Source organism: Pseudophryne corroboree, chromosome 3 (assembly GCF_028390025.1).
Source record: "Pseudophryne corroboree isolate aPseCor3 chromosome 3, aPseCor3.hap2, whole genome shotgun sequence".
Classification (NCBI taxonomy): domain Eukaryota; kingdom Metazoa; phylum Chordata; class Amphibia; order Anura; family Myobatrachidae; genus Pseudophryne; species Pseudophryne corroboree.
The window spans coordinates 902,921-929,485 of record NC_086446.1 but is presented as its reverse complement, the minus strand read 5'-3'; the positions used below and the strand labels follow the sequence as shown (position 1 = coordinate 929,485).

The following is a 26,565-nucleotide window of genomic DNA, read 5'->3' as shown; positions in this document are numbered from 1 at the left end:
TCCTCCCAGTACTGACACCACCCTGTCTCCCCCCACTACTGCCACCACCGTCTCCCCCACTACTGCCACCGCCCCATCTCCCCCCACAACTGCCACCCACCCTGTCTCCCCCCACAACTGCCACCCACCCTGTCTCCCCTCTGACACCTTAGCGCTGCTTGAGGACAATATTACCCACAGACAGTGCCTCCGGCAGCCCCCGCTACAGCACTAGTGCCACCACCCTGTCTCACCCCTGACATCTCAGAACTTCTTTTGGATTCTTGGTTCTGCTGGTAAGTCCTTCATCTGCAGATGGAAGTAAGCAAGCAGGGCAGTAAGGAGGCAGTAGCTGCTTCTGGTACCATTGACCCTGGTCATGTAGGGCTGGGAGAGTCAGTAAGATTATGTAATAGTCACCATTTTACAGGCAGCTGGTAAAGGGAGCAGAGAATGGGTGTTATGTGGCAGGAACGGGCTGGTTAAGTAACAGCCTGGCTTCTGCATTCTGTACAAGCTACAAGCAGTGCAATTATTTTGCTGGGAGACCCAGGTAGAGGACATTGCAGTAGTCTATGCGTGATGCTACAAGTACATATATGACTGTAGGTAGATCTTCTGAGGGAAATAAGTGCTGGAGTCTGGCTATGTTCCTCAGATGAGGATCTGATTGTGGCTGATACCTGATGTCTAAGTGTCACTCCACCATCCAGGACACCAAGATTCCGCACATGATCAGCATTTTGTAACTCTGAACCCCCAAGCGTAAGTCTGGTTGGTTTGCAAAGCTGAGCTGTAGCCCTGCCCTTTGTTGGTGAGCTTCTACCATATAGACCTGTTTCACCAGGACTGAGTCCCAGCCAACTGGCATCACCTACACCTGAAGCTCAGCTAGACAACCATTTAGGATTGATACTGGGTTCTCAGTACCTGGAGCAAGAGACAGGTCATCTGTATAGCAGTGGTAGAGGGCATGACATCTGATTATTTCACCCAGTGGTAACATTGTGTATTGCAAAAAGCATAGGAGATAGGATAAGAACATTGAAGAACAACGCATGACAATGATGAGTATACTCCAGAAGATTAAAATGGTTCCTCACCTGAGTGATGTCTATTGTGTGCAAAAAGAGCTGATTTATTTCTCAGAGTATAGAAATGGCCTCTCACCTGTGTGACTTCGCTGATGTCTAACAAGATGTGATTTTCGTGTAAAATATTTCCCACACTCAGAACATGGAAATGTCTTCTCACCTGTGTGACTTCTGTTATGTCTAACAAGAACTGATTTGTGTGCAAAACATTTCCCACACTCAGAACATAGAAATGCCTTTTCACCTGTGTGACTTTGCTGATGTGTAACAAGATGTGATTTCTGTGTAAAACATTTCCCACACTCAGAACATGGAAATGGCTTCTCACCTGTGTGACTTCTGTTATGTTTAACAAGATCTGATTTGAGTGCAAAACATTTCCCACACTCAGAACATGGAAATGGCTTCTCACCTGTGTGACTTCTCTGATGTTTAACAAGATCTGATTTGTTTGCAAAACATTTCCCACACTCAGAACATGGAAAAGGCTTCTCACCTGTGTGACTTCTCTGATGTATAACAAGTAGGGATTTCCAGGTAAAACTTCTCCCGCACTCAGAGCAAGAAAATGGCTTCTCACGTGTGTGACTTCTCTCATGTATAACAAGATTTGATATGTTTGCAAAACATATCCCACACTCAGAACATGGAAATGGCTTCTCACCTGTGTGAGTTCGCTGATGTATAACAAGATATGATTTCTGTGTAAAACATTTCCCACACTCAGAACATGGAAATGGCCTCTCACCTGTGTGAGTTCTGTGATGTATAACAAGATGTGATTTCCGTGTAAAACATTTCCCACACTGAGAACATGGAAATGGCTTCTCACCTGTGTGACTTCTCTGATGTTTAACAAGATCTGCTTTCTGTGTAAAACATTTCCCACACTCAGAACATGGAAACGGCTTCTCACCTGTGTGACTTCTCTGATGTCTAACAAGACGTGATTTCCGTGCAAAACATTTCCCACACTCAGAACATGGAAATGGCTTCTCACCTGTGTGACTTATCTGATGTCTAACAAGATGTGATTTCTGTGCAAAACATTTCCCACACTCAGAACATGGAAATGCCTTCTTACCTGTGTGACTTCTCTGATGTATAACAAGATCTGATTTGTATGTAAAACATTTCACACACTCAGAACATAGAAATGGCCTCTCACCTGCCTTACGTGTGTGTGGGTTAATACGCTTTGTGTTCTGTGTAAAACATTTGGCATCTATAGAACACGGAAACACTGTATCTACTCTCAGAGCTGTAACAGATGCACCAATATCAGAGTGATCAGGAGAACATTTCCCAGGATCAGAGGGATCAGCTGATAGACCTGGATGTATAATTGGGGTAATGGGGTTAGCTCCTGGAGAATCCTGTCTACTGTCATTATCTTTTATGTCACAATCCGGGGATAACATTAGATGTCCTTCTGAGATATTCCTGCTTGTGTGTCCATCTGTTGGAAATAAAATACATTATGGAAATGTGACATTTTCTGTAACAATATTAATCTTGTAAACAATATGAGAAGACGACTCTCTGGGACACTTAATTGTAAATGTGTGTGTATAATAAAACATAACTTATAATGAAGGCTTTATAATATTGTCTCAGACTATCATTGTGTCCACCCTCCTGAGAACACTCACAATAACAAATGTAATATTATAATAAGACTTAGATATCTCTCTCTCTTGTACTGGTAACTAACCATGAAGTATAAATGGAGATGTAGTCACTCGCCAAGTCCTATGTCAGCACCGATGTAAAACAATGGATGGGGAACATATCGTATGAATTGGAGATTCTAGATGAACAATAACATCAGTCATATGAGCTGATGGATCAGAGAAATGTCTCCTAACGTTACTCCTGGAAGCATTGGTAAGGTAGCATTCCTTTATGTGTGTGCTCATACGCTGGTAAGCCTGTACATGTGTTACTCACCCTTATATAAGGTATATTGCTACAGCAGAGTAGGTGTGGAACAAGATACTTTACATGCAATACACCATATGATACCCTGTAATCATCATCTGCTAGGTTATACTCTACTTTCTCTTACGTCCTAGGATCCACTAGGAGCCACTGGCACTTTAAGAGTTTAATAGTGTGGGCTGCCCCTCCCTCTATGCCCCTCCTACCAAACTCAGTTTAGAAAATATGCCCGTAGGAGCCGGTCACAACTAGGGAAGCTCCTAGTTTTCTTAGGTTTTTATTTTCTAGAGTTAGTTAGGTTATAGGAAGGCTGCTTCATGGGACTTAGGGGCGGGGGGCGGGAATAGGAACCAACTTCCTGAAGAGTTAATGGTTCTCTACTCCGCTGGTAAGACACTGAGCTCCTGAGGGTGCTGATCGCAAGCCCACGAGGCGACTTCTCACTCCCGCAGCATGGCCGCCACCCCCTAACAGAGCCAGAAGAAAGAAAAGTGGGGAGTACAGCGCCGGCGTCCCAGTTATCGGGTTGCCGGTGTGTATGGCGGCACAAGGGTGGGAGTGCAGCTCTGACAGGCTGTGCTCCAGGAAGGCTCAGCAACACACAGTGTAGGCGAAACACTTGTGGCACCCTATAAATAAAATGTAATAATAATACTGTGTCTGTCTCCTTATCAGGGATATTCAGGACATCTCAAATAGAGTAGATAAGAGCTTCTACTCCCTGAGACATTAGCGTCCCCCATATTTACATTCACCTTCCCCTCTTCCAGATCTGGCATCTCGACATCACAGACAGACAGACAGACAGACTGGAGAACTTGGAGTAATGTACCTTATTGGGAAATAAATATAGGAGGCTGAGAGGACGGTCTGCGGTCTGAATTCTTAATCATAAAATCAGCCATACACTTCTTTTAAAATCCTGCCTCTCCTGCCTGGCAGTAGCCAGTTCAGATGAGATGTCTGTAATCATTCCTTTTATTGAGTCCAGCCATGCTGGCTCCTGAGTGCTGCTTCCTTGTGAAGGAGGGCTGCACTGTGCACACAACAGAGATCCCCTAGGGGGAGGGGAAAACCTTGTGCTGCAGGACTGGCATATGACCTTATTACCTGACATACTGTACAGCATAATACACACACAGGAACAGGTTACATAACACAGTAACCCAGAGACCCTGCTAGGAAGGAGAGAGAGGGAGAAACCAGCACACCTTGCCTCTACAGCCAAAGCAGTGCTTTGCCGGGCAGTAACTAGTAACCTCAGATAAGGGACCTAGAGTATTATATACACATACAGTATATCGCTCCACCCTACCACAAACCCCCTTGTACCAAACAAGGTGCTTCTGAGGGTCCCTAGGAGGTAGGAAATGGTGCACTGAGCCACTGGTCCCACTCTCCGGAAATGCCCCGCCCCCTTAATGGCGAGCAGTGTTCCCAGAATGGTTTATACTGGCAGGGTAATATTTGCAAAGAAAACGAGTTTTAAGGTAAGAACTTACCTTTGTTAAAACTCTTTCTGCGAGGTACACTGGGCTCCACAAGGATAGACACTGAGGTGTAGAGAAGGATCTTGATCCGAAGCACCAACAGGCTCAAAAGCTTTGACCTTCTTCCCAAGATGCATAGCGCCGCCTCCTATATCACCCCGCCTCTGTGCACAGGAGCTCAGTTTTGTTAACCAGCCCCATGCAGTAGCAAGTAAAAGAGACAACTGCCAGTTGCCACAAACACCACACTCTCCCGACAGGAGAAGTGCCAGCGGCTAATGCCATACCAACCAAAAGAAGCCAAGTGCATCAGGGTGGGCGCCTTGTGAAGCCCAGTGTACCTTGCAGAAAGAGATTTAACAAAGGTAAGTTCTTACCATAAATCTCGTTTTCTGTTGCGAGGTACACTGGTCTCCACAAGGATAGACATTGGGGATGTCCTAAAGCAGTTCCTTATGGGAGGGGATGCACTGTAGTGGGCACAAGAACCCGGCGTCCAAAGGAAGCATCCTGGGAAGCGGCGGTATCAAAGGCATAGAACCTAATGAACGTGTTCACTGAGGACCACGTAGCCGCATACACAATTGTTCAAGGGTCGCACCACGGCGGGCCGCCCAAGAAGGTCCAACAGACCAAGTAGAATTGGCCGTAATGTGAGCAGCAGCTGACAGACCAGCCCTCACATAAGCATGTGCAATCACCATTCTAATCCATCTGGCCAAAGTCTGCTTGTGAGCAGGCCAGCCCCATTTGTGAAATCCAAAAGAATAAAGAGAGAATCAGATTTCCTAACAGAAGCAGTTCTCTTCACATAGATACGGAGAGCCCGTACCACATCCAAAGACCGTTCTTTGGGAGACAGATCAGGAGAAACAAGTGCCGGAACCACAATCTTCTGGGTAAGGTGGAACGAAGAAACCACCTTAGGTAGATAGCCGGGACGAGTCCTAAGAACCGCCCGGTCACGGTGAAATATCAGATATGGGGAACTACAAGACAAGGCACCCAAACCGACACTCTTCTAGCTGAAGCAATAGCCAGCAGAAACACCACCTTAAGGGAAAGCCACTTAAGATCAGCTGAACCAAGAGTTTCAAACGGAGACTCTTGTAACGCCTCCAAAACCACCTACAAGTCCAAAGGAGCCACAGGCGGGTCATAGGGAGGTTGGATATGCAACACACCCTGAGTAAAGGTATGCACATCAGGTAAGGTCGCAATTTTTCTCTGAAACCACACCGACAAGGCAGATATTTGGACCTTGAGGGAGGCCATACGCAAGCCTAAGTCCAGGCCCTGCTGAAGAAAAGCCAACAACTTGGCTATACTAAACTTGGAAGCGTCATAATTGTTAGATGCGCACTAAACAAAGTAAGAATGCCAGACCCTATAATAAATCCGAGCCGCAGCCGGTTTCCGGGCCCGCAACATAGTTTAAATGACCGCCTCAGAAAACCCTTTAGCACTTAAAATGGAAGCTTCAAGAGCCACGCCATCAAAGACAGCCGGGCTAGGTCCTGGTAGACACAGGGGCCCTGAACGAGGAGGTCTGGGCGTTGTGGAAGTAGAATTGAACGCTCTGACGATAGGCCTTGCAGGTCTGAGAACCAGTGCCGTCTGGAGCTATGAGAAGCAGAATTCCTTTTTCTTGCTTGAACTTCCGAATTACCCTGGGCAGGAGTGACACCGGAGGGAACACGTACGGCAGCCGAAACCTCCACGGTACCGCCAGCGCATCCACGAATGCTGCTTGAGGATTCCTTGTCCTTGCACCGAAGACCGGAATCTTGTGATTGTGTCGAGACGCCATCAGATCTACGTCTGGAAGGCCCCACCTTTCTACTAGGAGTTGAAACACTTCTGAATGGAGGCCCCACTCGCCGGCATGCACGTCCTGACGACTGAGAAAGTCTGCTTCCTAATTCAGGACTCCCGGAATGAATATTGCCGATATGGCCGGTAGATGGCATTCTGCCCACTGTAGAATCCGTGAGACTTCCTTCATTGCTAGGTGGCTTCGAGTGCCGCCTTGATGATTTATGTAAGCCGCTGTGGTGGCGTTGTCCGTTGAACAGGACGGTTCTGACTTAAATGCTGGGCTAGGTTCAAGGCATTGAAGACTGCCCGCAACTCCAGAATATTGATCGAGAGGAGGGACTACTCCTTGGTCCACCGCCCCTGAAGGGAGTGTTGCTCCAGCACCGCGCCCCAAACTCTTAGACTGGCATCTGTCGTCAACAGGACCCAGTCGGATATCCAGAACGGACGTCCCCTGCCCAATTGTTGGTCCTGGAGCCACCAGAGCAGCAACAGACGGACCTCCGGAGTCAATGAGATCATTTGAGACCTGATCCGGTGAGGCAGGCCGTCCCATTTGGCTAGAATCAGCCTCTGGAGAGGGCGAGAGTGAAATTGAGCGTACTCCACCATGTCGAATGCTGACACAATGAGGCCCAGCACCTGCATCGTCGAATGTATCGACACTTGCGGACGAGATAGGAAGCAACGAATCCTGTCCTGAAGTTTCAGGACTTTCTCCTGAGACAGGAACAACCGCTGGTTGTGAGTGTCCAATAGCGCTCCCAGATGCACCATGCTCTGAGCAGGGATCAGGGATGACTTCTTCCAGTTGATGAGCCACCCGTGGGCTTGCAGAAACCGGACCGTCACATGTAGATGACGCAGGAGAAGTTCTGGGGAATTTACCAGGATTAACAAGTCATCCAAATACGGCAGTATCCTAACCCCTTGACGGCGGAGTACCACCGCCATCACCGCCATGACTTTTGTAAAGACTTGCGGAGCCGTTGTTAAACCAAAAGGTAATGCCTGAAACTGATAATGGCAGTTGCCAATCGTAAATCTGAGGTATTGCTAATGAGACACTGCTATAGGAATATGCAGGTAAGCATCCTGTATATCCAGGAAGACCATGAAGTCCCCAGGTTCCAAGGCCAGAACTATAGAGCGAAGGGTTTCCATCCTTTGGAACCTGGAAACCCGTCACAAACCTGTTCAATGCCTTGAGGTTGAGAATGGGCCGGGAGGACCCATTTGGTTTCGGGACTAGAAACAGCGGAGAATAGTACTCCCGTTCCCTCTGCGCAAGAGGCACCTGTACTACGACTCCTGTATACAGGAGGGTCTGTACCACCGAATGAAGAGTGTTTGCCTTTGTCTTGTTCAATGGGACATCTGTCTGGCAAAATCGATGAGGGGGTATGGCGTAACCTTGCGTGACAACTTCCCTGACCCAGGCATCCGAAGTGGTCTTCAACCATTCCTGGGTATACCCTAGAAGCCGGCCCCCCAACCTGGGATCCCCCAGAGGGAGGCCCGCCCCGTCATGCGGCAGGCATATCTGTCTTGGAAGCTGTCTGACGGGCCGCCCAGGCTCTTTTAGGCTTAGGCTTACCAGGTTTGGAAGTGCGGGCCTGCTTGTTGTATGCCTGACCTTTTGCTTTACCTGAAGGACGAAAGGGGCGAAAGGAAGTACCTTTAGCCTTCGACACAGGAGGAGCAGTACTTGGCAGATAGGCAGTTTTGGCAGTAGCCAAGTCAGCCACAATCTTATTTAAATCCTCCCCAAACAGAATATCTCCCTTAAAAGGGAGTACCTCCAGGGTTTTTCTAGAGTCCAGATCCACAGACCAGGATCTCAGCCACAATATCCGGCGAGCCAGGACTGACGTAGTAGAGGCCTTGGCTGCCAGGATACCGGCATCAGAAGCCGCCTCTTTAATATAACGAGAAGCTGTGACAATATTAGACAAGCATTGTCTAGCATGGGCATTGTCTAGCATTCAGCATCTAACTCCAAGGCCCATGCTTCAATGGCCTCTGCAGCCCAAGTAGCTGCAATAGTGGGCCTTTGTGCAGCACCCGTGAGGGTGTAAATCGCTTTCAGACAACCCTCCACACATTTATCCGTAGGCTCTTTTAGAGACGTGACGGTGGTGACCAGTAGAGCTGAGGAAACCACCATGCTAGCCACATGTGAGTCCACTAGAGGAGGCGTTTCCCAATTCTTAAACAGCTCCGGCGCGAGGGGATAGCGAGTCAGCATCTTCTTTTGAGGCACAAACTTCGTACCCGGGTTTTCCCAGGGTTCCTGACGTATATCAATTAGGTGGTCAGAGTGAGGTAAAACTTGTTTAATCACCTTCTGACGCTTGAACCTATCTGGTTTCTTAGGAGGAACGGATGGCTCCGGATCATCCGTAATCTGTAAAATTAACTTAATAGCCTCCAAAAGATCAGGAACATCCACATGTGACCACCCTCCCCATCAGCCGTATCTGAGTCAGAACCTGTGGGGTCAGTGTAAGGGCCGTCTTCATCCAACGAGGTGTCAGTGACAGCAGTCGATTGTGAGGAGACAAGCGCTCGCTTAGAGGACCCCTTGGGCGTAGGCGAGCGCCGGTCAGACTTTTTAGTAGTCAGGGACTGGTTCAACTTCTTTATTTGAGCAGATAAATCGTCAGCCCACGGCGGGTTAGCTGCAGGGACCACAAACGGTTGCACCGGCATTGGCGGTCCCATAGGGGGTGTTAGTTTATGAACTAGCGTATGCAGAAGCGTGGAAAAAGCGGCCCACGGCGGGTCATTATTTGCCCCCGTTGCCACCGTCCCACTGGGGGGCAAGGAGCCCCAGAACCAGAGCCCAAAGCTGCTATATTCTCCTCATAGGTATCTACGGCTTCAGCAACACTGGCAGTGTGTTCAGCCCCAGAACCGTTACCCTCAGAAGCAGACATGATATAACTTGCAGTATCAGGTAACACAGTACAATTGGCAGCAGCACAATACATCTAGCCCAAACCCCTGCACAGTGTAGCCCCTGGTAGCACCAGCAGAGATAAAGGAGAGATATGGTGACTAAATCACAGAGAAAAATACGTAATACAGTATATCTGTGAAAATCCTATATTAAATAACACCTGACGCACCAAGCCCCTTCAGGTTATAGAATATAGGGATAGCAGGAGGAGTGAAAGACACGAAATGGACACCACTCAGCTATCAAATGCACACACAGATAGTCACAGTCTGTACAATGCAGAGGTTATTACTGACAATAATACTGCACTGGACTAGCTTACACAGCTATATAACAATAGATATAACACTACACAGTAAGAACTGGATGTATATCACAGGGTAATTGTACTATAAAACCCTGACTAAATGCACTCTTTCTTAATAACACTGACTAAAAAAAGGCAGGTAGAATACTTAAGTGTCATGTAAAGTCACAGCACTGACAACCAGGTGGCTTTACAGAGGAGGATTTGTCCAAGCAGTCCCAGGAAAAGTGAGCTGAGGAGTAATGGCTCCCAGACACTGCCAGGGAGTGAGGGAGAGACAGATATGCAGCTCCAGGGCGGGAACATTTGCTGAAAATGGCACCCTGGGGCTGGGGGAAGGGCTTCAGGTCCAAGCTCTATCCCCCTGCTGGCAAAGCCACCAGGTACTGCGGGCTCTAATAAAACGGTTTAGCGAGGAGGAGGAGCAAGCACACACTAATGATTTCGTAAAGTGCCAGGCTCCAATAGATCCGATCTATACCCCATAGTACTAAGACCATACTAGTATCCCCTAGGATGTTAGAGAAAGTGGGACACTCCTGTTGACAATTCTTCATGACACTTTACCTAAACCAATCCCGGAGGAGTTGTCTTCCATCTCGAAGTAATATGCTAAAGGAGTAAGACTGTTAGAGACACTCAGTTTGTTTCCTACTGTAACATGTGCCAACTGGGACTAAGGGCCAGATGTATGAAAGTGCGCTGTGGTTTCCGCTGACCACAGCGCACCTTAAGCCTGCAATTAGCGCATCCTCCTAATGTATGAACGGCGTGATAACGCCGTATAGCCTGGTCGCCGCGCGCCCCCGCCACTTACCGCTACCCCGCTGTAGTGAACAGGAGACGAAGAGCAGAGGCAATGTATGATTGCCTCTGCTGCCCCTTTTCGTCTCCTGAAGCCGACTGTCCGGAACGCCTCCCCCAGGCAGGCGATGTGGTCAGAATGTGCAGTGGCTTTGTTTTTTTTTGTTTTTTTTAAATAAACTTCATTTAACGTGGACATTCTTCTGCTGGTCCACACAGCTCTACTGCGTATGCGTCGGGGGCCTCCGGCGGAGCACACAGGAAGAAGGGAGAAGGGCGCATGCGCACAGATTGCGGCGCCGAGCCGATGTGGAAGGTGCGCTACCGCAGGACAGATAGGATAACGCACTCACACATCGGCGGGGGCCATCTTCATACATTGTGGCGGCGGCAGCGGGCGTATCACCACGATAATGCACCTGGACACATAACGTCCGTTAGGACATTTTTAATACATTACCCCCTAAGTTACTGGGTTTTTTTTGGGATCTATGTTTGGGACAGATTTATTCGTTCTTGTTATAAGTTTAAAACTTATCTTTTTATCTTTATTTCCTGAGCTATGTATGAGATACACCAGAGAGTGTGGGGAGGAGACTGGTCAGATCTCTGGGCTGGTAACACACAGTGACATGATGTGAGGGAGGAGCAGGAGTATAATAGGGGCTGATGGCTCCTGATGTATGAGATACACCAGAGTGTGTGGGGAGGAGACTGGTCAGCTCTCTGGGCTGGTAACACACAGTGACATGATGTGAGGGAGGAGCAGGAGTATAATAGGGGCTGATGGCTCCTGATGTATGAGATACACCAGAGTGTGTGGGGAGGAGACTGGTCAGATCTCTGGGCTGGTAACACACAGTGACATGATGTGAGGGGGGGAGCAGGAGTATAATAGGGGCTGATGGCTCCTGATGTATGAGATACACCAGAGTGTGTGGGGAGGAGACTGGTCAGCTCTCTGGGCTGGTAACACACAGTGACATGATGTGAGGGAGGAGCAGGAGTATAATAGGGGCTGATGGCTCCTGATGTATGAGATACACCAGAGTGTGTGGGGAGGAGACTGGTCAGATCTCTGGGCTGGTAACACACAGTGACATGATGTGAGGGGGAGAGCAGGAGTATAATAGGGGCTGATGGCTCCTGATGTATGAGATACACCAGAGAGTGAGGGGAGGAGACTGGTCAGATCTCTGGGCTGGTAACACACAGTGACATGATGTGAGGGGAGAGCAGGAGTATAATAGGGGCTGATGGCTCCTGATGTATGAGATACACCAGAGTGTGTGGGGAGGAGACTGGTCAGCTCTCTGGGCTGGTAACACACAGTGACATGATGTGAGTGGGAGAGCAGGAGTATAATAGGAGCTGATGGCTCCTGATGTATGAGATACACCAGAGAGTGTGGGGAGGAGACTTGTCAGATCTCTGGGCTGGTAACACACAGTGACATGATGTGAGGGAGGAGCAGGAGTATAATAGGGGCTGATGGCTCCTGATGTATGAGATACACCAGAGTGTGTGGGGAGGAGACTGGTCAGATCTCTGGGCTGGTAACACACAGTGACATGATGTGAGGGGGAGAGCAGGAGTATAATAGGGGCTGATGGCTCCTGATGTATGAGATACACCAGAGTGTGTGGGGAGGAGACTGGTCAGCTCTCTGGGCTGGTAACACACAGTGACATGATGTGAGTGGGAGAGCAGGAGTATAATAGGAGCTGATGGCTCCTGATGTATGAGATACACCAGAGAGTGTGGGGAGGAGACGTCAGATCTCTGGGCTGGAAACACACAGTGACATGATGTGAGGGGAAGAGCAGGAGTATATTAGGGGCTGATGGCTCCTGATGTACGAGATACACCAGAGAGTGTGGGGAGGAGACTGGTCAGATCTCTGGGATGGTAACACACAGTGACATGATGTGAGGGGGAGAGCAGGAGTATAATAGAGGCTGATGTCTCCTGATATATGAGATACACTAGAGAGTGTGGGGAGGAGACTGGTCAGATCTCTGGGCTGGTAACACACAGTACATGATGTGAGGGGGAGAGCAGGAGTATAATAGGGGCTGATGGCTCCTGATGTATGATACACCAGAGAGTGTGGGGAGGAGACTGGTCAGATCTCTGGGATGGTAACACAGTGACATGATGTGAGGGGGAGAGCAGGAGTATAATAGAGGCTGATGTCTCCTGATGTATGAGATACACTAGAGAGTATGGGGAGGAGACTGGTCAGATCTCTGGGCTGGTAACACACAGCGACATGATGTGAGGGGGAGAGCAGGAGTATAATAGGGACTATGGCTCCTGATGTATGAGACACACCAGATAGTGTGGGGAGGAGACTGGTCAGATCTCTGGGCTGGTAACACAGTGACATGATGTGAGGGGAGAGCAGCAGTATAATAGGGGCTGATGTCTCCCGATGTATGAGATACACCAGAGAGTGTGGGGAGGAGACTGGTCAGATCTCTGGGCTGGTAACACACAGTGACATGATGTGAGGGGGAGAGCAGGAGTATAATAGGGGATGATGTCTCCTGATGTATGAGATACACCAGAGAGTGTGGGGAGGAGACTGGTCAGATCTCTGGGCTGGTAACACACAGTGACATGATGTGAGGGGGAGAGCAGGAGTATAATAGGGGCTGATGGCTCCTGATGTATGAGATACACCAGAGAGTGTGGGGAGGAGACTGGTCAGATCTCTGGGCTGGTAACACACAGTGATAATAAGATTTTACTTACCGGCAAATCTATTTCTCGTAGTCCGTAGTGGATGCTGGGAACTCCGAAAGGACCATGGGGAATAGCGGCTCCGCAGTAGACTGGGCACAACTAAAGAAAGCTTTTAGGTCACCTGGTGTGCACTGGCTCCTCCCACTATGACCCTCCTCCAAGCCTCAGTTAGGACACTGTGCCCGAACGAGCTGACATAATAAGGAAGGATTTTGAATCCCGGGTAAGACTCATACCAGCCACACCAATCACACCGTATAACTCGTGATACTATACCCAGTTTAACAGTATGAAAACAACTGAGTCTCTCAACAGATGGCTCAACAATAACCCTTTAGTTAACAATAACTATGTACAAGTATTGCAGACAATCCGCACTTGGGATGGGCGCCCAGCATCCACTACGGACTACGAGAATTAGATTTACCGGTAAGTAAAATCTTATTTTCTCTGACGTCCTAGTGGATGCTGGGAACTCCGAAAGGACCATGGGGATTATACCAAAGCTCCCAAATGGGCGGGAGAGTGCGGATGACTCTGCAGCACCGAATGAGAGAACTCAAGGTCCTCCTCAGCCAGGGTATCAAATTTGTAGAATTTTGCAAACGTGTTTGCCCCTGACCAAGTAGCAGCTCGGCAAAGTTGAAAAGCCGAGACCCCTCGGGCAGCCGCCCAAGATGAGCCCACCTTCCTTGTGGAACGGGCTTTTACTGATTTAGGATGCGGCAGTCCAGCCGCAGAATGTGCCAGCTGAATTGCGCTACAAATCCAGCGAGCAATAGTCTGCTTAGAAGCAGGAGCACCCAGTTTGTTGGGTGCATACAGGATAAATAGCGAGTCAGTTTTCCTGACTCTAGCCGTCCTGGAAACATACATTTTCAAGGCCCTGACTACGTCCAGTAACTTGGAATCCTCCAAGTCCCTAGTAGCCGCAGGCACCACAATAGGTTGGTTCAAGTGAAAAGCTGATACCACCTTAGGGAGAAACTGGGGACGAGTCCTCAATGCCGCCCTATCCATATGGAAGATCAGATAAGGGCTTTTACATGACAAAGCCGCCAATTCTGACACACGCCTGGCCGAAGCCAAGGCCAATAACATGACCACTTTCCACGTGAGATATTTTAGATCCACGGTTTTAAGTGGTTCAAACCAATGTGATTTTAAGAAACTCAACACCACGTTGAGATCCCAAGGTGCCACTGGAGGCACAAACGGGGGCTGAATATGCAGCACTTCCTTAACAAACGTCTGAACTTCAGGTAGTGAAGCTAGTTCTTTCTAGAAGAAAATCGACAGAGCCGAGATCTGTACCTTAATGGAGCCTAATTTCAGGCCCATAGTCACTCCTGCTTGTAGGAAATGCAGAAATCGACCTAGTTGAAATTCCTCTGTTGGGGCCTTTTTGGCCTCACACCAAGCAACATATTTCCGCCATATGCGGTGATAATGCTTTGCAGTTACATCTTTCCTGGCTTTAATCAGCGTAGGAATGACTTCCTCCGGAATGCCTTTTTCCTTCAGGATCCGGCGTTCAACCGCCATGCCGTCAAACGCAGCCGCGGTAAGTCTTGGAACAGACAGGGCCCCTGCTGCAGCAGGTCCTGTCTGAGCGGCAGAGGCCATGGGTCCTCTGAGATCATCTCTTGAAGTTCCAGGTACCACGCTTGTCTTGGCCAGTCCGGAACCACGAGGATTGTTCTTACTCCTCGTTTTCTTATTATTCTCAGTACCCTTGGTATGAGAGGCAGAGGAGGGAACACATAAACTGACTGGTACACCTACGGTGTCACTAGAGCGTCCACAGCTATCGCCTGAGGGTCCCTTGACCTGGCGCAATATCTCTCTAGTTTTTTGCTTAGGCGGGATGCCATCATGTCCACCTGTGGCCGTTCCCATCGATTTACAATCAGCGTGAAGACTTCTGGATGAAGTCCCCACTCTCCCGGTTGGAGGTCGTGCCTGCTGAGAAAGTCTGCTTCCCAGTTGTCCACTCCCGGAATGAACACTGCTGACAGTGCTAGTACGTGATTTTCCGCCCATCGGAGAATCCTTGTGGCTTCTGCCATTGCCATCCTGCTTCTTGTGCCGCCCTGTCGATTTACATGGGCGACTGCCGTGATGTTGTCTGACTGGATCAGTACCGGCTGGTGTAGAAGCAGGGATTTTGCCTGACTTAGGGCATTGTAAATGGCCCTTAGTTCCAGAATATTTATGTGTAGGGAAGTCTCCTGACTCGACCATAGTCCTTGGAAGTTTCTTCCCTGTGTGACTGCCCTCCAGCCTCGAAGGCTGGCATCCGTGGTCACCAGGACCCAGTCCTGTATGCCGAATCTGCGGCCCTCTAGAAGATGAGCACTCTGCAGCCACCACAACAGAGACACCCTGGTTCTTGGAGAGAGGGTTATTAGGCAATGCATCTGAAGATGCGATCCGGACCATTTGTCCAACAGGTCCAACTGAAAGATTCTGGCATGGAACCTGCTGAAAGGAATTGCTTCGTAAGAAGCCACCATCATTCCCAGGACCCGCGTGAAGTGATGCACCGATACCTGTTTTGGTTTCAGGAGGTCTCTGACTAGAGATGACAGCTCCTTGGCTTTCTCCTCCGGGAGAAACACTTTTTCTGGACTGTATCCAGAATCATACCCAGGAACAGTAGACGTGTCGTCGGAACCAGCTGTGATTTTGGAATATTAAGAATCCAACCGTGCTGGTGTAGTACCTCCTGAGATAGTGCTACTCCCACAAACAACTGCTCCTTGAACCTCGCCTTTATTAGGAGATCGTCCAAGTACAGGATAATTAAAACTCCCTTTTTTCGAAGGACTATCATCATTTCCGCCATTACCTTGGTAAACACCCTCGGTGCCGTGGACAGTCCAAACGGCAGCGTCTGGAATTGGTAATGGCAATCCTGTACCACAAATCTGAGGTACTCCTGGTGAGGATAGTGAATGGGGACATGCAGGTAAGCATCCTTGATGTCCAGGGATACCATGTAATCCCCCTCGTCCAGGCTTGCAATAACCGCCCTGAGCGATTCCATCTTGAACTTGAATTATTTTATGTATGTGTTCAAGGATTTCAAATTTAAAATGGGTCTCACCGAACCGTCCGGTTTCGGTACCACAAACAGTGTGGAATAGTAACCCCGTCCTTGTTGAAGTAGGGGCACCTTGATTATCACCTGCTGGGAATACAGCTTGTGAATTGCCGCTAGCACAGCCTCCCTGTCTGAAGGAGTAATCGGCAAGGCAGATTTTAGGAACCGGTGGGGTGGAGACGCCTCGAATTCCAGTTTGTACCCTTGAGATACTATTTGCAGGATCCAGGGATGCACCTATGAGCAAGCCCACTGATCGCTGAAATTTTTGAGGCGGCCCCCCACCGTACCTGGCTCCGCCTGTGGAGCCCCACCGTCATGCGGCGGACCTGGAAGAAACGGGGGAGGACTTTTGCTCCTGGGAACCTGCTGTTTATTGCAGCCTTTTTCCCCTACCTCTGCCTCTGGACAGAAAGGACCAGCCTTTTCCACGCCTGTTTTTCTGAGTCCGAAAGGACTGTACCTGATAAAATGGCGCCTTTTTAGGCTGTGAGGGAACATGGGGTAAAAATGCTGACTTCCCAGCAGTTGCTGTGGAAACTAGGTCCGAGAGATCATCCCCAAATAACTCCTCACCCTTATAAGGCAAAACTTCCATGTGCCTTTTCGAATCTGCATCCCCTGTCCACTGGCGAGTCCATAAGCCTCTCCTAGCAGAAATGGACAATGCACTTATTTTAGATGCCAGCCGGCAGATCTCCCTCTGTGCATCTCTCATGTATAAGACTGAGTCTTTTATATGCTCTATGGTTAGCAGAATAGTGTCCATGTCTAGGGTGTCAATATTTTCTGACAGGGAATCTGACCACGCAGCGGCAGCACTGCACATCCATGCTGACGCAATAGCTGGTCTAAGTATAATGCCTGAGTGTGTATATACAGACTTCAGGATCACCTCCTGCTTTCTATCAGCAGGTTCTTGAGGGCGGCCGTATCTGGAGACGGTAGTGCCACCTTTTTAGACAAACGTGTGAGCGCTTTATCCACCCTAGGGGGTGTCTCCCAACGTGACCTATCCTCTGGCGGGAAAGGGAACGCCATTAGTAACTTCTTAGAGATTACCAATCTTTTATCAGGGAAAGCCCACGCTTCTTCACACACTTCATTTAATTCTTCTGAAGGGGGAAAAACTACGGGTAGTCTTTTCTCCCCAAACATAATACCCTTTTTAGTGGTACCTGGGTTTATATCAGAAATTTGTTACACCTCTTTCATTGCCTCAATCATGCAACGAATGGCCTTAGTGGACATTAGACTAGACTCATCGCCGTCGACACTGGTGTCAGTATCCGTGTCGACATCCACGTCTGCCATCTGAGGTAGCGGGCGTTTTAGAGCCCCCGATGGCCTTTGAGATGCCTGGACAGGCACGAGCTGAGAAGCCGGCTGTCCCGCATTTGGCATGTCGTAAAAATTTTTGTGTAAGGAGTCGACACGTGCACGCAATTCCTTCCATAAGTCCATCCACTCAGGTGTCTGCCCTGCAGGGGGTGACATCACTTCTATAGGCATCTGCTCCGCCTCCACATCATTATCCTCATCAAACATGTCGACACAGCCGTACCGACACACTGCACACACACAGGGAATGCTCTAACAGAGGACCCACAAAAGCCCTTTGGGGAGACAGAGTGAGAGTATGCCAGCATACACCAGAGCGCTATATAATGCAGGGACTAACTGAATTATGTCCCCAATAGCTGCTGTTACATATACTGCGCCTAAATTTAGTGCCCCCCCCTCTCTTTTTTACCCTTTTCTGTAGTGTAGACTGCAGGGGAGAGCCAGGGAGCTTCCGTCCAGCGGAGCTGTGAAGAGAAAATGGCGCCAGTGTGCTGAGAGAGATAGCTCCACCCCTTTTTCGCTGACTTTTCTCCAGCTTTTTTATGGATTCTGGCAGGGGTAATTATCACATATATAGCCTCTGGGGCTATATATTGTGATATTTTTGCCAGCCAAGGTGTTTTTATTGCTGCTCAGGGCGCCCCCCCCCTAGCGCACTGCACCCTCAGTGACCGGAGTGTGAAGTGTGTATGAGGAGCAATGGCGCACAGCTGCAGTGCTGTGCGCTACCTTGGTGAAGACTGATGTCTTCTGCCGCCGATTTTCCGGACCTCTTCTTGCTTCTGGCTCTGTAAGGGGGACGGCGGCCCGGCTCCGGGACCGAACACCAAGGCCAGTTCCATGCGGTCGATCCCTCTGGAGCTAATGGTGTCCAGTAGCCTAAGAAGCCCAAGCTAGCTGCAAGCAGGTAGGTTCGCTTCTTCTCCCCTTAGTCCCTCGCTGCAGTGAGCCTGTTGCCAGCAGGTCTCACTGTAAAATAAAAAACCTAATTATATACTTTCTTTTTAGAAGCTCAGGAGAGCCCCTAGTGTGCATCCAACCTCGGCCGGGCACAAAATCTAACTGAGGCTTGGAGAAGGGTCATAGTGGGAGGAGCCAGTGTACACCAGGTGACCTAAAAGCTTTCTTTAGTTGTGCCCAGTCTCCTGCGGAGCCGCTATTCCCCATGGTCCTTTCGGAGTTCCCAGCATCCACTAGGACGTCAGAGAAATGATGTGAGGGGGAGAGCAGGAGTATAATAGGGGCTGATGGCTCCTGATGTATGAGATACACCAGAGAGTGTGGGGAGGAGGCTGGTCAGATCTCTGGGCTGGTAACACAGTGACATGATGTGAGGGGAGAGCAGGAGTATAATAGGGGCTGATGGCTCCTGATGTATGAAATACACCAGAGAGTGTGGGGAGGAGACTGGTCAGATCTTTGGGCTGGTAACACAGTGACATGATGTGAGGGGGAGAGCAGGAGTATAATAGGGGCTGATGGCTCCTGATGTATGAGATACACCAGAGAGTGTGGGGAGGAGACTGGTCAGATCTTTGGGCTGGTAACACACAGTGACATGATGTGAGGGGGAGAGCAGGAGTATAATAGAGGCTGATGACTCCTGATGTATGAGATACACCAGAGAGTGTGGGGAGGAGACTGGTCAGATCTCTGGGCTGGTTACACACAGTGACATGATGTGTGGGGGAGAGCAGGAGTATAATAGGGGCTGATGGCTCCTGATGTACGAGATACACCAGAGAATGTGGGGAGGAGACTGGTCAGATCTCTGGGCTGGTAACACACAGTGACATGATGTGAGGGGGAGAGCAGGAGTATAATAGGGGCTGATGGCTCCTGATGTATGAGATACACCAGAGTGTGGGGAGGAGACTGGTCAGATCTCTGGGCTGGTAACACACAGTGACATGATGTGAGGGGGAGCAGGAGTATAATAGAGGCTGATGACTCCTGATGTATGAGATACACCAGAGAGTGTGGGGAGGAGACTGGTCAGATCTCTAGGCTGGTTACACACAGTGACATGATGTGAGGAGGAGAGTAGGAGTATAATAGAGGCTGATGGCTCCTGATGTATGAGATACACCAGAGTGTGGGGAGGAGACTGGTCAGATCTCTGGGCTGGTAACACACAGTGACATGATGAGAGGGGGAGAGCAGGAGTATAATAGAGGTGATGGCTCCTGACTCCACACTAGGAAAAATAGGATTTTAATACCAACCGGTAAATCCTTTTCTCTTAGTCCGTAGAGGATGCTGGGGATGCTTCAAGAACCATGAGGTATAGACGGGATCTGCAGGAGACATGGGCACACTATAAGACTTTGAATGGGTGTGAATTGGCTCCTCCCTCTATGCCCCTCCTCCAGATTCCAGTTATAGGTACTGTGCCCAGTGAGACGGACATATCGAGGAAAAGGATTTATTAAATTATTTTAAACTAAGGTGAGATACATACCAGCTCACACCGCTAACACGCCGTACAACATGGCATTCAACAACAACACATGCAACGGCATGACCAACAACAGTCACAGATTGACTGAACTCAATGCAACATGAGCGTAACTATAAGCAAGCTGCAGATACAGCCCGCACTGGGACGGGCGCCCAGCATCCTCTACGGACTAAGAGAAAAAGATTTACCGGTAGGTATTAAAATCCTATTTTCTCATACATCCTAGAGCAGGCATGTCCAAACTGTGGCCCTCCAGCTGTTGAGAAACTACACATCCCAGCATGCCCTGACACAGCTTTAGCATTCTCTGACAGCAAAACTGTGTTAGGGCATGCTGGGATATGTAGTTTCACCACAGCTGGAGGGCCGCAGTTTGGACATGCCTGTCCTAAAGGATGCTGGGGATGCTTCAAGAACCATGGGGTTTATACCAAAGCTCTAGAATGGGCGGGAAAGTGTGGATGACTCTGCAGCACCGATTGACCAAACAAGAGGTCCTCCTCAGCCAGGGTATCAAACTGTAAAATTTCGCAAAAGGTGTTTGAAGCCAACCAAGTAGCAGCTCGGCAAAGTTGTAATGCCGAGACTCGCTGGGCATCCTTTCTGGTAGAATGGGCTTTCACCGATTTCGGTAACGGCAATCCTGCTGTAGAATGAGCCTGCTGAATCTTATTACAGATCCAGCGTGCACTAGTCTGCTTGGAAGCAGGAGCCCCAATCTTGTTGGGAGCCCACAGGACAAACAGAGCTTCTGTTTTCCTAATCTGCACCGTTCTGGCGACATAGATCTTCAAAGCTCTGACCACATCGAGAGACTTTGACTCCGCTGAGGCGTCAGTAGCCACTGGCACCACAATAGGCTGGTTCACATGAAATGATGAAACCACTTTGGCAGAAATTGCTGACGAGTTCTCAACTCTGCTCTATCAGCATGGAAAATCAAATATGGGCTTTTGTGAGACAAAGCCGCCAACTCAGACACTCGCCTTGCAGATGCCAAGGTCAACATTACCACTTTCCAAGTAAGGAATTTTAACTCAACCTTGCGCAAAGGTCCAAACCAATGTGATTGCAAGAATTGCGACACCACATTAAGGTCCCATGGTGCCACTGTGGGCACAAAGGGAGGTTAGATGTGCATCACGCCTTTTACGAAGGTCTGAACTTCTGGAAGGGAGGCCAATTCTTTTTGAAAAAAGATCGACAAGGCCGAAATCTGTACTTTAATAGAGCCTAACTTTAGGCCCGCATCCACACCTGTTTGTAGGAAAGGGAACAAACGCCCCAGGTGAAATTCTTCCATAGTAGCCTTCTTGGATTCCCACCAAGACACATATTTTCTCCAAATACGATGGTAATGCTTTGCCATTACTTCTTTTCTAGCCTGAAGAAGTGTAGGAATCACTTCACTGGGAATACCCTTTCGGGCTAGGATTTGGCGTTCAACCGCCATGCCGTCAAACGCAGCCGCGGTAAGTCCTGATTTATTATTTATTAGCAGTTTCTTATATAGCGCAGCATATTCCGTTGCGCTTTACAATTAGAACAACAGTTACTGGGCAAAGACAGACAGACATAGGTAGGACGCACGGTCCCTGTTGTAACAGGTCCTACCGAAAAGGAAGAGGCCAGGAATCTTCTATGAGCAACTCCTGAAGATCTGGATACCAGGCCCTTTTTGGCCAATCTGGAACAATGAGGATCGCCTGAACCCTTGTTCTTCTTATAATTTTTATCACCTTTGGAATGAGTGGAAGTGGAGGGAAACACCCACGGTGTCACTAGGGCGTCCACCACTATCGCTTGAGGGTCCCTTGACCTGGAACAATATCTCTGAAGTTTCTTATTGAGGCGGGATGCCATCATGTCCACTTCAGGAACTCCCCAACGACTTGTCATTTCTGCAAAGACCTCTTGATGAAGACCACACTCTCCTGGATGGAGATCGTGTCAGCTGAGGAAGTCTGCTTCCCAGTTGTCCACTCCTGGAATGAAAACCGCTGACAGAGCGCTGGCATGTCTTTCAGCCCAGCGAAGAATCTTTGTGGCCTCGGCCATTGTCGCTCTGCTCTTTGTTCCGCCTTGGCGGTTTATGTACGCCACTGCTGTCACGTTGTCTGACTGAATCAAGAACGGCAGACCTCGAAGATGTTCTGCTTGCAGTATGCCGTTGTAGATGGCTCTTAATTCCAGAATGTTTATGTGTAGACAAGCTTCCTGGCCTGACCACTTTCCCTGAAAGTTTCTTCCCTGTGTGACTGCTCCACAGCCTCGGAGGCTTGCATCTGTGGTCACGAGGATCCAATCCTGAATCCTGAACCTGTGTCCCTCCAGAAGGTGAGAACTGTGCAGCCACCACAGAAGGGAAATTCTGGTCCTGGGAGATAGATTTATTTTCCGGTTCATGTCCAGGTGAGACCCGGACCACTGGTCCAGCAGGTTCCATTGAAACACCCTGGCATGGAACCTGCCATATGGAATGGCCTTGTAGGCCGCCACCATCTTCCCCAGCAACCGAGTGCAGTGAAGAACTGACACCTTTGCCGGTTTCAGAATCTGTTTTACCATGTTCTGTATTTCCAAAGCTTTTTCCACTGGAAGAAAAACTCTCTGCAGTTCTGTATCCAGAATCATACCCAGGAACAACAGCCGTGTCGTTGGATCTAACTGTGATTTTGGCAAATTTAGGAGCCAACCGTGTTGTTGCAGAATCATTAGTGGAAGGGCAACATTCTTCAACAACTGCTCCTTGGACCTCCCCTTGATGAGGAGATCGTCCAAGTACGGGATAATTGTGATTCCCTGCTTGCGCAGGATAACCATAATTTCTGCCGATACTTTGGTGAAAATCCTCTGAGCCGTGGACAGACCAAACGGCAATGTCTGAAATTGGTAATGACAAAGCAAATCTCAGGTAAGCCTGATGTGGAGGATATATGGGGACATGTAAGTAGGCATTCTTTATGTCGACCGACACCATAAAATCCCACTCCTCCAGACTGGAGATCACTGCTCGTAGAGACTCCATCTTGTACTTGAATTTTTTTAGAAAGAAATTGAGGGATTTTAGGTTTAGAATCGGTCTGACTGAGCCATCCGGCTTCGGGCCCACGAACAGGCCCGAATAAAAACCTTCACACTGTTGAGACGGGGGTACCGTGACAATCACTTGAGTTTGACACAACTTTAGTATCGCAGCGCTTACTATCTCACTTTCTGGAAGAGAAGCTGGCAAGACCGATTTGAAAAATTGGTGAGGGGGCACGTCTTGAAACTCTAAATTGTATCCCTGGGTTACTATGTCTACTATCAAAGGATCCAGGTCCGAGTGCACCCAGGCCTGACTGAAGAGTTTGAGACATGCCCCCACTGGTGCGGACTCCCGCAGAGGAGCCCCAGCGTCATGCGGTGGATTTGGTAGAAGCCTGAGAGGACTTCTGCTCCTGGGAACTTGCCACAACCTGTGACCTTTTTCCCCTTCCTCTCCCCCTCGCAGCAAGGAAGGAGGACCCACGTCCTTTTGTGAATTTGTTGGGCCGAAAGGACTGCATCTGATAGAGAGGTGATTTCTTCTGCTGTGCAGGAACATAAGGTAAAAAAGATGACTTACCCGTGGTAGCCGTAGACACCAGGTCAGTGAGGCCGTCACCAAACAAGAGCTTACCGTTAAACGGTAGAGACTCCATCGCCTTCTTAGAGTTAACATCAGCATTCCATTGATGAATCCACAATGCTCTCCTAGCTGAGACTGCCATGGCATTGGCCCTTGATCCCAAAAGGCCAATATCCCTTACTGCTTCTTTTAAATATGCTGCAGCGTCCTTGATGTGACCCAAAGTCAAAAGCACGCTATCCCTGTCTAGGGAATCTACCTCAGATAACAAGTTATCTGCCCACCTTTCAATAGCACTACTCAACCATGCCGCAGCAACGGCAGGCCTGAGCAGTGACCCTGTACTGACATAAATGGATTTCAGGGTATTTTCATGCTTACGATCCGCAGGATCCTTTAGGGCTGCCGTGTCAGGGGACAGAAGCGCCACCTTTTTGGATAGACGCGATAAAGCTTTGTCTACCGTGGGGATTGACTCCCAGCTGTCCCTGTCCCCAGAGGGGAACGGATATGTCACTGGAATTCTTTTGGGAACATGTATCTTTTTGTCAGGATTTTCCCAAGCTTTTTCAATAAGAGCGTTCAGTTCATGAGAGGGAGGAAACGTTACCTCAGGTTTCTTTCCTTTATACATACAGACCCTAGTATCAGGAACAGCAGGGTCCTCAGTGATATGTAGCACGTCTTTTACCGCCACAATCATGTACTGAATGCTCTTAGCCAGTTTAGGATTCAATCTGGAATCACTATAGTCGACACTGTAATCAGAGTCCGTGTCGGTATCTGTCTCTGCTATCTGGGTAAATGCACGTTTCTGTGACCCCGAAGGGGGCTGGGCCTGTGACAAAGCATCTTCCATGGATTTCCACCATGTCTGGTTCTTAGACAACTTAGTCACATTTGCGTTTAAAACACTTAACATATTGACCCAATCATCCGTCGGCGGTGCCGACACTGTCACTCTCACAGAACTGTCTGTCCCCACACCAGCCTACTGGGAAGAGCATTCAGCCTCAGACATGTCGACACACACACTTATTGACAGCCACAACCACAATGGGGCTATAGGAGACAGACCCACAATAAAGCCTGCCAGAGAGACACAGAGTGAGTTCTTCCAGCTCACACCCAGCGCCTATCCCGGTACTGAAGTCAGTAACAAGACTGTCCAGACCTGCTACCGCTTTTATCAAACAATGGCCCTCATTCCGAGTCGTTCGCTCGTTCTTTTTCATCGCATCGCAGTGAAAATCCGCTTAGTACGCATGCGCAATGTTCGCACTGCGACTGCGCCAAGTAACTTTGCTATGAAGATAGGATTTTTACTCACAGCTTTTTCTTCGCTCCGGCGATCGTAGTGTGATTGACAGGAAATGGGTGTTACTGGGCGGAAACACAGCGTTTTATGGGCGTGTGGATGAAAACGCTACCGTTTCCGGAAAAAAACGCAGGAGTGGCCGGAGAAACGGGGGAGTGTCTGAGCGAACGCTGGGTGTGTTTGTGACGTCAAACCAGGAACGACAAGCACTGAACTGATCGCACTGGCAGAGTAAGGTTGAAGTTACTCAGAAACTGCTAAGTAGTTTGTGATCGCAATATTGCGTATACTTCGGTCGCAAATTTAAGATGCTAAGATACACTCCCAGTAGGCGGTGGCTTAGCGTGTGTAACTCTGCTAAATTCGCCTTGCGACCGATCAACTCGGAATGAGGGCCAATATATTTACTAGTGCCCCCCCTGTTTTGCACCCTGTTACTTGCACAGCAGTGTGGAGGACAGGGCCAGCGTCTCTGTGAAGAGAAAAATGGCGCTGGTCAGAGCTGTGTGGGCTAAGCCCCGCCCACTACATGGCGCGCTTCAGTCCCACTCAAAAAATCTTTATACTGGCGGGGGTCCCTTAACAAGTGCCTGGGCACTGTTATATCCTGTGACAGTGCTGGTTGAGGGCCCCCATGCTGCCCAGGGCACCCCCCCCCTGCGCCCTGCACTGTCGTGATCAGTGTGGGCGCGTGGCACGCAGCGCGGCCACTGCCCGGTTCCTCAAACGCCGTCTTCTGCCGTCACTGAAGTCTTCTGATCTTCTCATACTCAAACTCACCTGGCTTCAATCTTCTGGCTTCTGTGAGGGGGGGTGACGGCGCGGCTTCCAGGAACAAGCAGCTAGGCGTACCAAGTGATCGAACCCCCTGGAGCTAATGGTGTCCAGTAGCCTAAGAAGCAGAGCCCTTGAACTCTTAAGAAGTAGCTCTGCTTCTCTCCCCTCACTCCCACGATGCCCGGAGCCTGTAGCCAGCAGGTCTCCCTGAAAATAAAAAACCTAGCATAAAGTCTTTTCCCTGAGAAACTCAGTAGAGCTCCCCTGTGTGTGACCAGTCTCGCTGAGCACAGAATCTAACTGGAGACTGGAGGAGGGGAAAAGAGGGAGGAGCCAGTTCACACTCATTCAAAGTCTTATAGTGTGCCCATGTCTCCTGCGCATCCTGTCTATACCCCATGGTTCTTGAAGCATCCCCAGCATCCTCTAGGACGTATGAGTAATACATATTCCTCATTAGTTTGTACTGACAGAGGAGGGTGTAGGATAAGAGATTGTTGTAGTGACTGAGCAAGGAGAATATGTGACTCTTTTCTGTAATAAGTGTTTATTACTCACCTGTGCTGATATCTGTAGGGATCTCCTCCTCCTTACATGGCTGATCACCCCTCACATACGTCTCTTCTTCTCCCTCTATATCTTCTGCCTTTATATCATTCACATATGTCTCTTTTTCTCCCTCTATATCTTCTGCCTTCATATCAGTCACATACGTCTCTTCTTCTCCCTCTATATCTTCTACCTTCATATCAGTCACATACGTCTCTTCTTCTCCTTCTATATATTCTGCCTTCATATCAGTC

The 26,565-nt window shown here is 49.0% G+C and overlaps 1 protein-coding gene across 1 annotated transcript; it reads right to left on the bottom strand.

Annotated features, from left to right (window-relative positions):
• Positions 1-133: 133 nt before the first annotated feature.
• On the bottom strand, positions 134-26,558 carry LOC135054477 (zinc finger protein OZF-like). The gene is made up of 2 exons (XM_063957583.1): positions 26,321-26,558; positions 134-2,532 (listed from the first exon to the last, which is right to left on the bottom strand). The coding sequence occupies exons 1-2, from the start codon at positions 26,556-26,558 to the stop codon at positions 1,118-1,120; spliced, it is 1,653 nt and encodes a 550-aa protein (XP_063813653.1). The 3' UTR covers positions 134-1,117.
• Positions 26,559-26,565: the final 7 nt, after the last annotated feature.